The sequence below is a fragment of the Lampetra planeri genome, chromosome 3, assembly GCF_965212315.1.
Source record: "Lampetra planeri chromosome 3, kcLamPlan1.2.h2, whole genome shotgun sequence".
In the NCBI taxonomy this organism is placed as follows: domain Eukaryota; kingdom Metazoa; phylum Chordata; class Hyperoartia; order Petromyzontiformes; family Petromyzontidae; genus Lampetra; species Lampetra planeri.
In genome coordinates this window covers 17,185,942-17,200,677 of record NC_136109.1, presented here as the reverse complement: position 1 = coordinate 17,200,677, position 14,736 = coordinate 17,185,942, and the positions used below count along the sequence as shown (strand labels likewise).

At 46.3% G+C, this 14,736-nt stretch overlaps 1 protein-coding gene across 3 annotated transcripts in view; it reads left to right on the top strand.

Moving 5' to 3' along the window:
* Positions 1–14,736, top strand: part of LOC144739097 (talin-2-like) — a 244,620-nt gene that overhangs the window by 177,241 nt on the left and 52,643 nt on the right. For all 3 annotated transcript variants that reach the window (XM_078622090.1, XM_078622086.1, XM_078622097.1), the window contains 6 exons: positions 137–239; positions 5,609–5,817; positions 9,575–9,694; positions 10,850–11,047; positions 11,310–11,449; positions 12,773–12,866. In XM_078622090.1, coding sequence (XP_078478216.1) covers positions 137–239; positions 5,609–5,817; positions 9,575–9,694; positions 10,850–11,047; positions 11,310–11,449; positions 12,773–12,866 — 864 coding nt within the window. The remainder of the gene's footprint in view (positions 1–136; positions 240–5,608; positions 5,818–9,574; positions 9,695–10,849; positions 11,048–11,309; positions 11,450–12,772; positions 12,867–14,736) is intronic.

Genomic DNA, 14,736 nt, shown 5'->3' with positions numbered 1-14,736 from the left:
TCAAGGCCACCACCACTAGAGACGAGCACGACGACCCCATCGACTGATTGATACTAATGGATGGCAGACAGCGTCTGAGTTTCTCTGGAGAGTCATGGTGCGTCCTGTGCCCTGCTGCCTCGGCCGTGTGTTGTAGCTGGAGTCCTGCTCTCTCGAGTTGGGTTCCGCCTCCAAGACCGTGGGCTCTGCCATCGCACAGCTCCTCACTGCCGCCTCGCAAGGAGACGAGAGCTTCACCGGTGGGAACTGGGCGACGATTCCCAAACAGACGCACGTTCGCTCACACACACACACGCGCACACACGTTAATTCGTGCTACAGTGTAACCAGGGGGTGTGAGAGGCGCTTCCGAATATCGATTGGAGTATACGTGACAGCCAGAGGTCGCAAACGGGTTTTGATTCCTTACCCGTACCCGTACCCGGCCGCACCAGGGTCGCAAATGTGTACCCGTACCCGTACCCGGCTGGGTACGGGTTCCCATTCCCTACACGTACCCGTACCGTACCTGAAATGAGTGACAAACGGTTACTCACCGGTGACTCACGGCCTACCCATACCCGGCCGCACCAGGGTCGCAAACGGCTACCCGTACCCGTACCCGGCCGGGTATGGGTAGCCGGGTATCGGGTAGGGTACGGGTATCGGGTACCCGGTTGCGACCTTTGGTGACAGCCCTCTGTGTGAATCCGGGGAGCAGGAAACCATGGCGCAGTCCGTCAGGGTGTGCCGGGGGGACTTGTTGCCCTGCACATGCTGCAAGAAGAGGCTGGCACATGGCTCTGTGCCCACGTGGACTGATGTCCACTCGCATATAACATTGACAAGTTATTTATTTATTTACTTTCTTGCATATCTAGTGCTTGTAACTGTATGACAGTCACGCGTAAAAGCATTCGCTAAATGGAACTTAGTGTTCCCTCCTTGAAGCTCGCTGCTCCGAGGTTTTCACGAGCATCGTAAAATCCAGCCGATTGTCCGCTACGCTTATGAGTATTCCACAAGCTGTGTGTCGGGAAGTTGCTCATTGAAATATCAGTCGATGGTTGATTCAACCCATCATTCCTTACAGGTTTATACATTTTTTATAATTTTGTGCGAAGTCAATCAGTAAAATCAGTGGTCGTTATTTTGGGAAGATGTGTCACCGGACTCTTATAAGGAAACCACTGTTGCATCCCCGAAACGTGGTTAAGTATTATAACTTATTGATTTGAAGTTCGTTTTAGAGAGGTGGTGTGCAGAGTTTTGACACTGGTCGGAATTTAAACTCAGAACTTTAAAGTTGTGAGTCCACTGTTCTACTGACTGAGTTACATCCCAGCCATTCCATGGACCTTTCCATAATACAAACATAGACCATGATGTGCAGATACTCATGACTTGTAAGGAAATATTGTTACAAAACGCTCAATTGTGTGCATGCCAAATCAAAGCTAGTGACACCATAATTTACTACAGTTAGAGCCACAAGGTTGCTGCAGTGGGGATAGCAGTGGCCTTTCAAAGTTTAAAAGTATGACATATATTGTTGTTCTTTCAGTGAACTTATAAAACAAGGAACACATTTTTAAAAGTATTTTTTCCTGACACTGAGGAAAGAATGTTCTTTGTGTTACAGCCTACTGATCTTCTTGAGGAATGATTGAGGCTGTTGTTAGCTTATATACATAAAAGGGAAATTTGTCAATGTGTGTCTGTTCGAAATGTTTAGCATACTTCCCGACATGCAACAAACTTGAAATTTGGCATGTGGCTAGCTTCCAGACTGTACACAATGCAAAAAGTATATAAATAGACTTTGGTATTTTGGGGGGCAGGGAGGGGCGCAATAATAGATATATTTTGCACGTCAAGTGAGCAGTGACGTCACATCTATGATGTCACCCGCATGCGGCAGCGTCACGCAGTGTGCCTGCTGACGTCACGCATCCCCCCCCCAACCCTTCGCATAGACCGTGTATTAGGGGCCGTCCATAAATGACGTCACACACCTAGGGGGTGGAGGGGGGTCAGACATTTGTGACGATGTGTGACGAGGGGGGAAGGGGAGGGTTGAGAAATGTGACGTCACATCAAAATGCGCAACTTTCAATAAATATAAGCAATAGAATTGTTATAACAACACTAATTTTGATTAATTTTCATTATTAACTATTTGATTATTTAAATTTACTAAGGTCACCTTTATTTATTCCATGAAGGAGCATTTCGCTTCTCCATGGGAGAATGGAGAAGCATCAATTTTGTTAATTTGTTGAATGGTTGTTATTAAGCATTTATATTTTAATGATTCTACCAGGACTTTTCATTCTGTGGAATGAATATGTGATTGTTATAATTTTACTCTCCATTTTGCTTCGTTCTACTACAAAGTTACAAGTATTTTTTCATAGTTATAATTACTTTTAATATTTTATAATTATAAGAGAATTTCAATTTAATATTCTGAACATCTGTAGCTTTAGTTAGACGTTGAATATTTTCAAGTGAATTATATGCTAAATTTCAGCTTTCCAACGCCTCCTTTTTAATACGTGTTTTCTCCTACAACTTTTTGTGACGCCGTGTGACGAGGGGGGGGGTCAAAAATCGCGTGACGTCATTTATGGACGGCCACTTAATCCAAGACAATAATCCAAGTCTCGGGCGAAGCCGGGTAGTAAAGCTAGTGATAATATATGTTTTAATGGGTGGAGTTAGGTTAATGGTGCTTTAAACAGCAGCAATTGTTCGAATAGGGTGGTTGCTACTGCCAGGTTTGGTGAATATTTATGTGAAAAGGCTTACATTTATATTTTGTGATATATTTTAGAATTTAGATATTGTTAAAATCAGTGGGAATAAGTCCCTCATTTAACCAGATAATTAGTTAATTAGAAAGAAATTTGAAAGCAAGATGAGGGTTAAGCATGAGAGTTTGGATGCCTACAATAGAATCAGAATACGTATTTATATCTACTGGAGGAATCCGATCAGCTATAAAGCTCTTTTTCACAGATGTCCAATAGGACCTGCCGGGAAAGCTTGGTGGTGGCTTTTACTGTCATTGCAGCCACGTTATGGAGTCCAAGTTGCAGGCCTTAATTTCAGCCGGGTTGGCAATCAGGATATTAGTTCCATGCTCAGCACACTAATATCCAGTATCCCTCTCGCTATGATTGTCTCGACTTAGTCATGTGCCTACTGCAGTCGACCAGCGACACAAATAATGTTCAGTGAGACGTTAATTCGTGACAACATGTTGCACAGCTTTCCTTAACACGAAGTATGTATTACATTGAACTTCTTTCACACCGTACGTAGCCAACCTTGCTAATCGGAGGTTCGGGGAAAGGACAACAAACTAAGCACAAAACGCAGTTCTAAATAAAAGAGTTTTCAATCTAGATTTAACAGTGCATAGCTCCAGTGGCTTTCTAATAAAAGTTGCGTAACTCCCATCCATCAGAGCGGTGGCCTTCACAGTCGCATAGCATTTTTTCCATAATAGAGGTCTTTTGGGTTAGATCGCGTAAATATATAAAAATCCGCCACCACCCGACACAGCCAACTCGTAAGGGTTGTTACGTAAACAGAAGATGCCAATTCGTCACTAGAACAGCACACCGGTGTGTTAGAGAGCCAAGCATTGTTTCCTCCAGATTTGTGCAAGGCGGATCAGATATCACTTGCAACTGGTCGGGAATTAATCTCTATGGTCGCCAGGTTCGTAGTGCAAACCGCTGCCCCACTACTCCCCAGAGGGGACTTTGAATCTGAGCATGGTTTGAGCAGAGGACCTGGTCAGTCGGTGATTCTGCACGCCTGGCAGTTGAGATGGCTGTGGAAGATGTGTATAGGATGTACCTCGAGTCAGGTGCCTTGGGTAGTTTGTTTTTCAGGCAAAAATCATGGTACGCATGTAACTTCATCTTTTTATTGTTGCGTTGAATCGTGGCGTTTAGAGTGCCTTTGCATGACACTATCACAGCTCCTATTGTGAATTTTCTGCAGTTGCAATTTTATTTTCTTGGATAAAAGAGCTGTTGTTTAGTCTGTGTGTGTGTGCATGTGGGAACACTAGCCTGGTGCTTTGCAGCGTGCACTGTGATCCTGGCATCATCCTGGACATATCTTCCCTGGCCACACATTACAGAGACAAGTGGCGTGTGAAACTGTTCTGGGCAACCCCTAGGACAACTCAGTCTCAAATGAGTACCTTCTGTGGCATGTAAACATCAGCACTGGGAAGACAAATCCAACCGAGTACGGTGCAGGCTACACAACGAACCCGTTCGTGTGTCACACAGTTTTTAATAGGTGGCTTGTTAACTTGCCCCTACAGTCTAAACGAGGGGAGGGGGTGTGTGCTTTATATCTGTATACGTATGCGTGTACAACAAAAAAAATACATTTCAAAGTCTTAAAAAAAATCTAAATCTTCTCGGGAGGTTGGAATGTGGATCAGAATGAATGGCTTGGGTCGTGCCAAAAACAGCAGCTGTCAGCTTTTCCAGCCACAAAGTCTCTTGAGCGGCCCGGACAATGCACGGATTTCCTGTCGGGCCTACACGGAGGCCATACGTCACTCCAGGGCACATTTGCGGAGGTGTTTGCTTTGAGCGTAAATTGTTTTGCGGACAGACGCTTTTGAGTGTTGGTGTTTATTTATCAATCGGCAATTTGTGGGGAGCCAGACATTGTCATTTTGTAGCAAAATAAATCAAACTTAGCCCTGTATTTCTTTTTTGTATTTATAAAACACTTTTTTTACTCGTGCGTTTGTATAAATTCCGTGTGAGGAACGGTAGTGCTACAGGCCATGAAAAACCCGGGCTCTTTTAGGGAAATGTTCTCTGCAGTCATCACTGGCAACACATTTACCATGAGCATCTGTATCAACATGGTACATCAATGGCATAGAGTGGTGATGTTATGTTTCCCCAAATAAAAGAGTTGATTGAAATTTGTGTTTCAACATAAATGGCCCTACAAAGGACACAACTTCAGGTAGTCACATGATCTCTGCTTGCGATGTGGTTGTAAGTTTCCTTCTCAGTTGCCCAATAGGAGGAGCAGCGACTTGTCCAGATTTATGCAATAAAAAATGATACTTGACAAAAGAGATGCGGCCACTATTGCTGGTGATGAATATCTTGTGATGATTGCGGTAAAATTGCACAAGTGTATAGTGGCTTTTACAGCACTGGTCTATATAGTCTAGAAGGCCAAACATTGTCTCTGTGCGCCTCTGTGTTTGTGTGTGCACGTGCGTGGGTGCCTGCGGTAGTGTAGTGGTTTGCGCGCTGCGCTACAATCCCAGCGACTTGAGTTAAATTCCCGCTCATGGCCAACACCGGTGACAATTACCTGAACCAGTCCTGGATGTCCCCTGAGGTAGACTCGGCCTCAAATGAGTACCTGGTGTGGTGTGTAAACATCCATCACTAGGGAGACAAAGGCGGTCAGGGGTGGTGCCAACCACCACCCCCTCGTGTACTGTTGCCGGCCTTCATAAGTGCTTGCTAACAGCACTTGCCCCAACAGTCTGTTCAGGCTATACGGGAGAACTTTGTCTTTGTGTGTGCCTGATAACGTGCATCTCCCCCCCCCCCCACTTCTGCAGACCACGCGGCACATGAGGCGGCGGAGGCCCTGCGCGGGTTGGCCGCGGCGGCCCGTGGGGTGGCGGCCAACACGGCCGACCCCCTGGCCCAAGAGGCCGCCCTGGAGACGGCGCGCGACGTCATGGACAAGTCGGCCAACCTGCTGCAGGAGGCGCGCAAGGCGGCCGCCAACCCCAGCGATCCCGACAACCAGCAGCGCCTCGCGCAGGTACGCGCAACTCCGCTCGGGCCCCCGTCTTGGTTTCTATGAGCCACTCGAAGAGGACCCTTGACTCCTGCAATGGACGGCCGTCATTGTCGCACTCTTCTCACAACCCTGTACCTGGAGCGCTAAAAAGCAAATCCACTGTTTTACGTATTAAATGTCAGAGCAGTGTTCTTCATTGCTATGGCCTGCGGGCCACTGACGGTCCCTGACGTGCGGCCCCCGACAATACACAAGTGTGACAACAGCCCTTGCAAGCGATGTGGCGGCCCTCACACTGATGCCTTATCGGCGGAAGTGGCCCCCCTATGAAAATGAGTGAAGAACACTGGGTCAGAGCAATTTCAATTGAACCGTGTCAGTCTTTTGCATTCGTTACTCCCGCCTCTTCAGTGTCGCTATCTAGTAAGCGTCTTCCGAACGTCTTCCGCAGTTTCAATTTGATGTTCATTTGTTAAACATAAATTCCCGTTTTTGACGGTTACCCAGCTAGTTTCGCTGGCAACGGCCCACAGCCACTAACAATAGTTTGTTTTGTTGGGGTGGAGAGGGGAGCCCAGCCAGCAGCCAGCCAGCCAGTCAACTTTTGAGGCATCGATTACGTTTAATAGTAGTACGGTGTTTGTGGGAATTTGTATCTCAATTGTGATTGTTGTCAACTTGGTGCAGTGGGGAAAATAAACGTCCCTACGTTGAATATTATTGAATGACCAGGTTTTCTAATTGCCCTTATATTTACACGCAGTCAGTAAATTCACGACTTGCAAAAACATTTAAATGGCAGTAAAAGTTGCGTGTTCAGTTTTTATCTTCATACAAATATTGGAAACATACAAGTTATTGTTTACACTGATTTGCTAATTAACATTTTCATCATTATAAAAGATGTGAAAGTCAAACACCCCTCCCTTATATATAAAATAAAACATAGGGCAGAGCTCATTGTGAAAATTCCACATTCTCATAGCAGGGCCCAATCTACCCATAGAAAAAAACACTATGTGATTTTCCACAATTTTAGTACCAATTGTATTGCCCTCAGAGGGATGATGGACTGAGTAAACCCTCAACCAGAGTTTTTAAATTGCAGAATTTTGTTTGAATTTCGACCACTCTGCCAACAGTGCCACCTGGTGGTGTAAGATTGCTGTTTTCGATAACTATGTTTGATTCAAATCTTTAAACCTCTCATATCTTGGAGGTGATATTTTGTTTTGTATGAATTCCAAGTTGGTTTCAGAACAAAATAGTTATTAATATTGGGTCTCCTTTCCAAGAGAGACATATTTCAATGGGCTGTCACCCAGTCACAACTAAACTAAATGGATTTATCAATTTATATTATGCTTCGGTTGATTACTGAAGATGAAAAGCGTCTGGTTTTGTTAAAAGCCTCCTTTTAACCAACACGCAGCTTATGACGACTTTTAGGGGTAATTCATTATTTTAATTGACGTAACTTTTAATACACTTTCTTTGTGTTGATTGTACGTTTCATCACGAGGCTTCCAAAGCATCACATGCTGCGACACGAGCATTAGTATGCTGTCGGCACGCTGTGCAAGAGGATACAATTGAAAACAGGAAGCAGCTTGTATTGTCCTTGACATGTGTGCCACATGGTATGCGCTTGTGTGCTTGCTTGAGCTCCTCGGTTGTATCGTGTGCGGATGTAGCAGCGCAATGTTTTGCGCGCACTGCACTCAAATCCCATTAGCCTGGGTTCGATTCTTGGCTGTGCACATTGAGAGGGGTAAACTGCTTTTGCTACTTGTCTTGTGCTTCCTGTAGGTTTCCTCTCAGCGTCGAATGGGTGTCTGTTGCCGTCTGTAGACGTCAGCTCCGGGGAGATACAGATGGCCTGTCATGATGGTGGTTCAAACCATCTCTCCCATCTGCATTGCTGGTCTTAATAGGTGCTCGCGTACAGAGCTTGCTCCAACAGGGTTTTATTAACCAAAGGAGCCGTTGTGCCTTTGTTACATATCAGTGAAAAAGCTGTGGCATTTGTTAACCACATCACGGAATGGGAGTATATCGTGTTGTGATTTCTGTGACACAGGTTCAATTGCTGTTGATGAAGATCAGTGAGATTTGATATTCTAAACTTAGCAAGGGCTTTGCTAAAGTTTGATGTAAATTATTGGCATAGAGCAATTCACAGCAGTGACTCATTGGAATGTGATGATTAGGGGTCACGGTTCAAATTAAGAATAGATTATAATTTTTGTCTCCTTAGTATTGCTATTTTTATTTTTGTCTGTCGTGTTTTGCAGTTTCGTTCAATCAATTTGCCTGAATATATCATGAGCATACCATTTGCATGCATTTTAAAAAAAAATAATGTTATTTATAACATTTTCATACTCACCATTTCATGCATGAATTCTAGATTTGAAGCTTTCGTGACTGCAAGGAATCATATTCTTAGGTTTTTTCGGTAAAGTCACGTAGGTAAAACATCAAAATTAATGAAAATAAAATAAAATAAAATAAAACAAAAATCACGACGTTTCGGAGGCAACACAAGTCTCCGTCATCAGGTGGGACCGTCACAGCCAGATTAGCTGCATGTATTGTAAATGTAAGTATCTACTATTATCAATGAATCAAAGAGTAAGTCAGTGGCTGCTAAATTTAACGTCTTCTACACTTTGTTACCCTCGACAATGGGAGACCAAGGGGCCCCTGTGACCAGCTGCATAAAACATCTCCAGTGGAATGTTTCCTGACTTTGTTATTCAAAAGTAAATTTAAGACCGCAAGAGTATCAGGAACTTCTTCCTTTTTTCTGGGAAATTTTCACCTCAAAATTTCACGCAATCCGCCATTGCATCTAACCTCGGTAATCACGTGCACCCCAAACATTCCCATTCTGTGGCTCAAGAGGCGAAGTCAAAACAGTTCCCTGCTCACACGGGCAATGGGGTCAGTGGCCATCTCCATTGGCAGCCCTGAGCCGGTGGTGAAAGCTCCACATTCTCATGGCAGGGATCGGCCTTTGCATTGGATGGCCACTACTGGTCCCAGATGGGTTTTTTTGCCACTGCAATGGGATTTGAACTCTCAACCTTCCAGTCGTGAGTAAAACTGCTCCTATCCACAGCACCGCCCAGCCATCAGGAATAGGTGGTCGCGAGTAGCACTTTCCCCAACAGTAAAGCATTTACAGTGAGAGTCCCTGCAGTGAAACAATCGTGTTGCCAATGCTGATCGGCTAATGGCATTCACCTTGTGTACCGGTGACTCCCATTATTCTCTATTTGGCCAAAGCATTACAGCTGTGTCCCACGCGTGACTCTACGTGTCAGTCTGGAAATTCATTTCGTGAACCCAATTTGAAATGTAGAACTCGCTCATTGCAACGCGTTTGACATGGCGTGTGTGCGTGACATTGCGCGCGCACGCGCGTATGTGACATTGGGTGCGTGCCATCGCGTGCTTAATGCTGAGTATGGTAAGCGGCGGTGCCGTGGTTGGTGCCTTGCCATACGATTCCTTTAACCTGGGTTCCATTCCGTAGCCAGGCACGTACCGAACGTGCATCCCTAGCTCACCTCAGTCTCACGTGAATTGAGTACCCAGGGGCCTTAGCACTGGGGCGGTAAAGGGAGCCACGCGTTGTACTGGCCAGGACACCCTCGTGCAGGTGTGCCGTGCTGGTCTCTATGCACCCCCCGTGAACAGCCCTTGCTTGTGCAGTCTATGAGGCTAGAACGGGGGGGAAGATGTTGGTCTCCGTCTCTGTGCTGCTGAGCAGGTAGCCAAGGCAGTGTCCCTGGCTCTCAACAACTGCGTGAACTCGCTGCCGGGGCAGAAGGATGTCGACTCCGCGCTGCGAAACATCAACGACGCCAGCAAGCGCCTCCAGGCTGACTCGGTGCGTCGCACGTGGCTTCCCCCCCCCCGTCCCTCGCTCGTACGGCACACGAGCCCACCTGTTCAATTGTCATCAATCAACCAGGGCAGGAGCCTCCTGCAAAAAGAGAGTCGTGAGACTCGGTGACGGTTTCTTGGGTACACCAGCAGAATAATTAAATAGTTATCGATGGTAGTTAAACGCCGCTGAGTAGTGTGGCGCTAATTGGCAACGTGGCGCTGTGGATGTCACGCTCGGCTCGCACATCGGACAGTCGTGAGTTCCAATCCCTGTCGGGAGTTTACGAGAACCAATGTTTCACTGCTTTGTGTGAGAGCCCTGAGAAGGATTGTTTAAGGGTGCTTTATACATAATTATTATGACAGTCTCAAATGTGGCATTCTCTGTCTTTTGACAAGATGCTGATGGCACAATTGTAATATGATTTTGGGGGGGAAATTAAGACAACATTTTTTGGGAGAGTGTGAATGTACGTAATTGTGTCTCAGATAACATTGTTATTAATCAACTTTCATTGTCATGCTTTGCTCCCGATGTTGTCTGCTGGCGAAGCCGCCCTTGAAAGAGAGCCGTATAGCTCGTGGGCTTTATTTGGAAATGAACGTCTTGACTTCCACAAAATATAATTTAAATTCACGAGAACTTCTTCTTCTTCTTTCGTACGGCTGATGTAGATGAAGAGCAACAACTACAATTTCACATTCAGGTGGTCAAGCCAAATAACCGCATCAGGAGCAGCGCAGTGTGTCGCTGTGATGTCTCCTTCGTATTTGTTGATTGGGAATGCTCTTCCTCTCGTTATTAGGAAGCCACTGGAGCTATGCACTGTTAAATAATCTAGATTGAAAACTCGTTTCTTTAGAGCTTATTTTTGTGTTTAGTTTGTTATCTTTCCTCCGCACCTTCCGATTAGCATGGTTGGCTATGTGTGGTGTGAAAGAAGTTTAACATAAATACATACACGTTGTATGGTCTGTTCTGGATGACCACAGTCGCACACTGGAGCATTTTAAATGTTCCACATCCACACAAAACCATGGCAGACGCGGATACCCGATGCACAAATGGGAAATAAAAAACAAACAAAATCAACAAGAACTGTCTCACTCGCCGCCTGCCACACCGTGTCTCTCGCTGTCGTCACGGGCCGTGCAGTTCCCACAGAGTGGCCGCTCGTACCACGAGGCGCAGAGCGGCCTCACGCAGGCGGCCGCCGGCCTCAACCAGGCCACGGGCCGCGTGGTGCACGCCTCCCACGGCTCCAGCCGCGAGCTCGCCACGGCCTCCGGGCGCTTCGGCCGAGACTTCTCCGACTTCCTCGACGCCGGCATCGAGATGGCCGGCCTCACACAGGTGCGGCAAAGCAGCGGCGCTCATCGGCACCGTAGTCGCAGGTGTCGGGAGGGAGGGAGGGATGGCTCGCGTGATGATTCATCGATTAAAGGCGTTTGTTATGCTCACGATGTAGGCAACAGAAAGATTGTCTTTCCGAACGAATTCCTGCTGCTGGGAATTTCAAATTTTACTTTGATTTAAAGTTAAATTATGTTTGTGAACTAATTGTAGACAATACAAGCCGTTTTTTTTAATTGTTGGTTGCCACATGACCCCGCAGACTAAGGAGGACCAGGTGCAGGTGATTGGGAACCTCAAGAACATCTCGGTGTCCTCCTCCAAGCTTCTGATGGCAGCCAAGTCGATGGTGATTGACCCTGCAGCCCCGAACGTGAAGAACCAGCTTGCGTCTGCCGCCAGGTGACTGCCTGTGAGGGTGGCTGCCTCTGCTGCTCACGATGCAGCGTGAGCTGCGGGCATTCGTTAAGGAAGGTTCAATTCAGAATCAGAATGTGTATTTATACTGGAGGAATCCGATGCGCTATAAAGCTCTTTTTCACAGATGTCCATTTGGGGTGAGTCAGGACTTTACAACAATAAACAGTAAAAAAACGGAGTGCAAAATTTCGGAAAGGTAAATAAATCACTTTTTAAAAAATATATACAAATAAAACTGACCTATGTTTTATTTTACCAGGTAAAGCCCACTGAGCTATTGGCTTATTTTTCATAAGAAACCTGGCCACAAATGATATCTCAATGAAGTGGCTTTTGTTTATAGCAGCAAAATAATTTAAACGCATGTTTCAAAATGTGGAGGGGAAAAAACGGAGGATTAACTAAACTGTCAACTGCTGAAATAACGCACAGCGAGCCAATGACCACACCACTCGAATCTCGTTAGATCTCGGAAACTAAGCGGGGGTTGAGCTTGGATAGTCCTTGGATGGGTGACCAACATTAACCAGAGGACGGGTGTGTAGTAGGCGTTGTGAGCAGTGGGGGGCAGTGGAGAGAAGTCCATTGTTGTTCTGCACTCGCCCCAGACTCACCAACCCAGACTCAGACGTGATTACATCAGCTGGTTAGGGCCATTGAGCTAAGCAGCTCCCCTTACAAGGACGACCGCAGCACAAGACTGTTGATAGTGGTGACAGTTACAGTTCCAGGACATTGCATGGTGGGGTTCGAGGTCAACTCAGCCCATCATTCCTCCAAGGTGGATAAATAAAGAAATAGTTTGCGGAATGTTAGCAGTGACTGTCCAGTGTCTCTACTGTCCCTTTCATGGAATGCCCACAGCTGGTTTAGGCCAGATTACAGAGATGATTGCCACTTTGTTTGACTTGACCATTGATGTTGAGTTGACCGTTGACTTTTACATTCAAACCAATGTAAAGAAAGGGTGCAAGGACCACAATGTTAGTGGTAGAATTAGCTACCCCTAGCCAATGCCCTAACTCTAGCCCTGGCTATTCATAGAACCTATCTCTGGCGCTACTCCTTGTATACCCTCGCCCTCACCAAATGCCTCACCTCATGATCTGTCTAGGATTAATGAAATGTGTATGATTTTATGGGAAGCCATCAAAGATTACCCTTTAGATAAACTTTTCCCCCACTGAAGGAATGTGGAATTTCCACCAATTGCTTAGGAGCCACCAAGAGCAATGAGTTCCGTCCCATTGCTCGTTTGTGCGTGGAGACGCTGACTTCTGGCTCGTCGCTGTGCCGTGTTCCCAGGGCGGTGACGGACAGCATCAACCTGCTCATCAGCATGTGCACACAGCAAGCGCCCGGCCAGAGGGAGTGTGACAATGCCCTGCGTCAACTCGAGGTGACTCTCGCACGGCCAACGTGGCAGGTTGGCCCCTGGTGTTGAAAAAAATAAAAATCCGTTTCATCATCGTCAGCCACGCTCGATCCGCTGCTCGATGCAGTCATCCCCAATCCATTGCCATCCCTCGTGATGGTGCTGCGATGCAAAAAAATCCACCGAGCAGCTGCACACGGACTGATCTCATCGCTCCATCTCTGCGGTCGTTGTCCTCTTGAGCGTTTTCTCCCCTTTGGCTGCGTTGCGCTGAGATTTTGGAACGCACTGCATCTGTACGTGAGGAGGTCCATGTGTGTTGCAATATACAAATATATTATTATTATTATTAACCAGCAGCATTTTCATACGAGGCCCCGCTCACTCTGTGCAATTTATTGCTGCAACCCCCTTGCGTGACACGATTCCTGGACATGGGGAAAGTGTCCAATCGTGGCATGAGTTTAAAAAACATCTGTCTTATTACTTAGTCGCAACATTTTGCAGTCGGTCCAAAAAGTAATGGGAAGCAAATTACTTCTCCTCGATTTGTTTTTTTTGTGCAAAGTCTGTAAAGCTGCAGTAAATCCCTTCAGTCAAGAAAGGTTCTTCAACCTTTTCCCAGTGGAAAACATTTTTTTGGCCAACGATGAGAGGCTACGAGGAAAGCAATTCCAAGCCACGTTTTGTTGTTGTCGCTATTGCATCAGCCGGTGTTTTCATAGCGAGCAAGACATACAATGACTTCCAACGATAGCAAAGAGTGGGACAAAGTGGGGGGGGGGGGGGGCATTTGTGAAGGATTTATGGACGATCTTGATTTGAAGCTTTCGTGACTGCAGGATCCATACTCTTTGGTTCTTTCGGTAAAGTCCCCTAGGTAGACTGTGCAACAGCTGCCAGATCTAGCATGAGGATTTCTATTTACGTGACTTTACCGAAAGAACCAAAGAGTATGGATGTATTGACAGTTTAGCAAAAAAATATATTTATGTTTGTAAGGGAATATAGCTGCAAATCCTGACAGATGCTGGAGTGCTTGACTTTTACTTTAATGATTGTAAGTTACAATCCTGGTTCGGGTATAATCTCGGCCCATAATGCTTATGGGACTGATACAATTATTACCACTTTGTGGGAGGTTAACGATGGTCAAATAGCCCAATGTGGAATGTTCACTCCTGAATGAGAATCGACGGAAGATGGTACAATCCCTCGCTTGCTTGAGCAGTGGGACACTTTGACATCGACTTTGCATCCCCGGGCCCAGGGGTGTTTATCCAAAGCATATTGTCTAGCAGATGGACATCTAAAGTTGAGCATTAATGCACAGCATGTGAGCATGCCGTGCTGCTGTAAAAACCACACACAGTTCCTCGCGTGTAACGCGGATCTGCGTAGATTGCGGCCCCCCGGGGGTGAGTAGCAAGTGAGATAGAGGGTTAGCACACTCGGAGCAGGCGGGCGGGCAGGGGGGCAGGCAGATTTCCATTGACTACAGCAAGCATTCTGGAAGAGTAGAGGGTAACCTCGAGTGTTGAGAGTTGGCCGCTTGAAGGGCGGCGCTCGTAAAATCAATGGCACTGAAAAGGTTCAAGGGCTCGACCAGAGGTGGCTACCAGAGGAGGAGCCCCTGACCTTTGAATGTAAGTGCATGCAGAGGGTGCTCGAATGTTCTTGGCAGGATCCGGTGAGCAACTTTGACATTCAGAATAGAAAGTGAGAGGAAAGAAATATGGATGTATTAATGGTGCAAGTGGTTGGAACGAGGTGGATGAGGTCGAGCTACCGAGACATCGGAGTGACACTCCGTGGTTAGCGTTGAAGGGGAGCACCGAGAGCGCGATGTGGGATTCTCTACGAGCAGACCTTGGAGGTTCGGTGTTGACTGTGC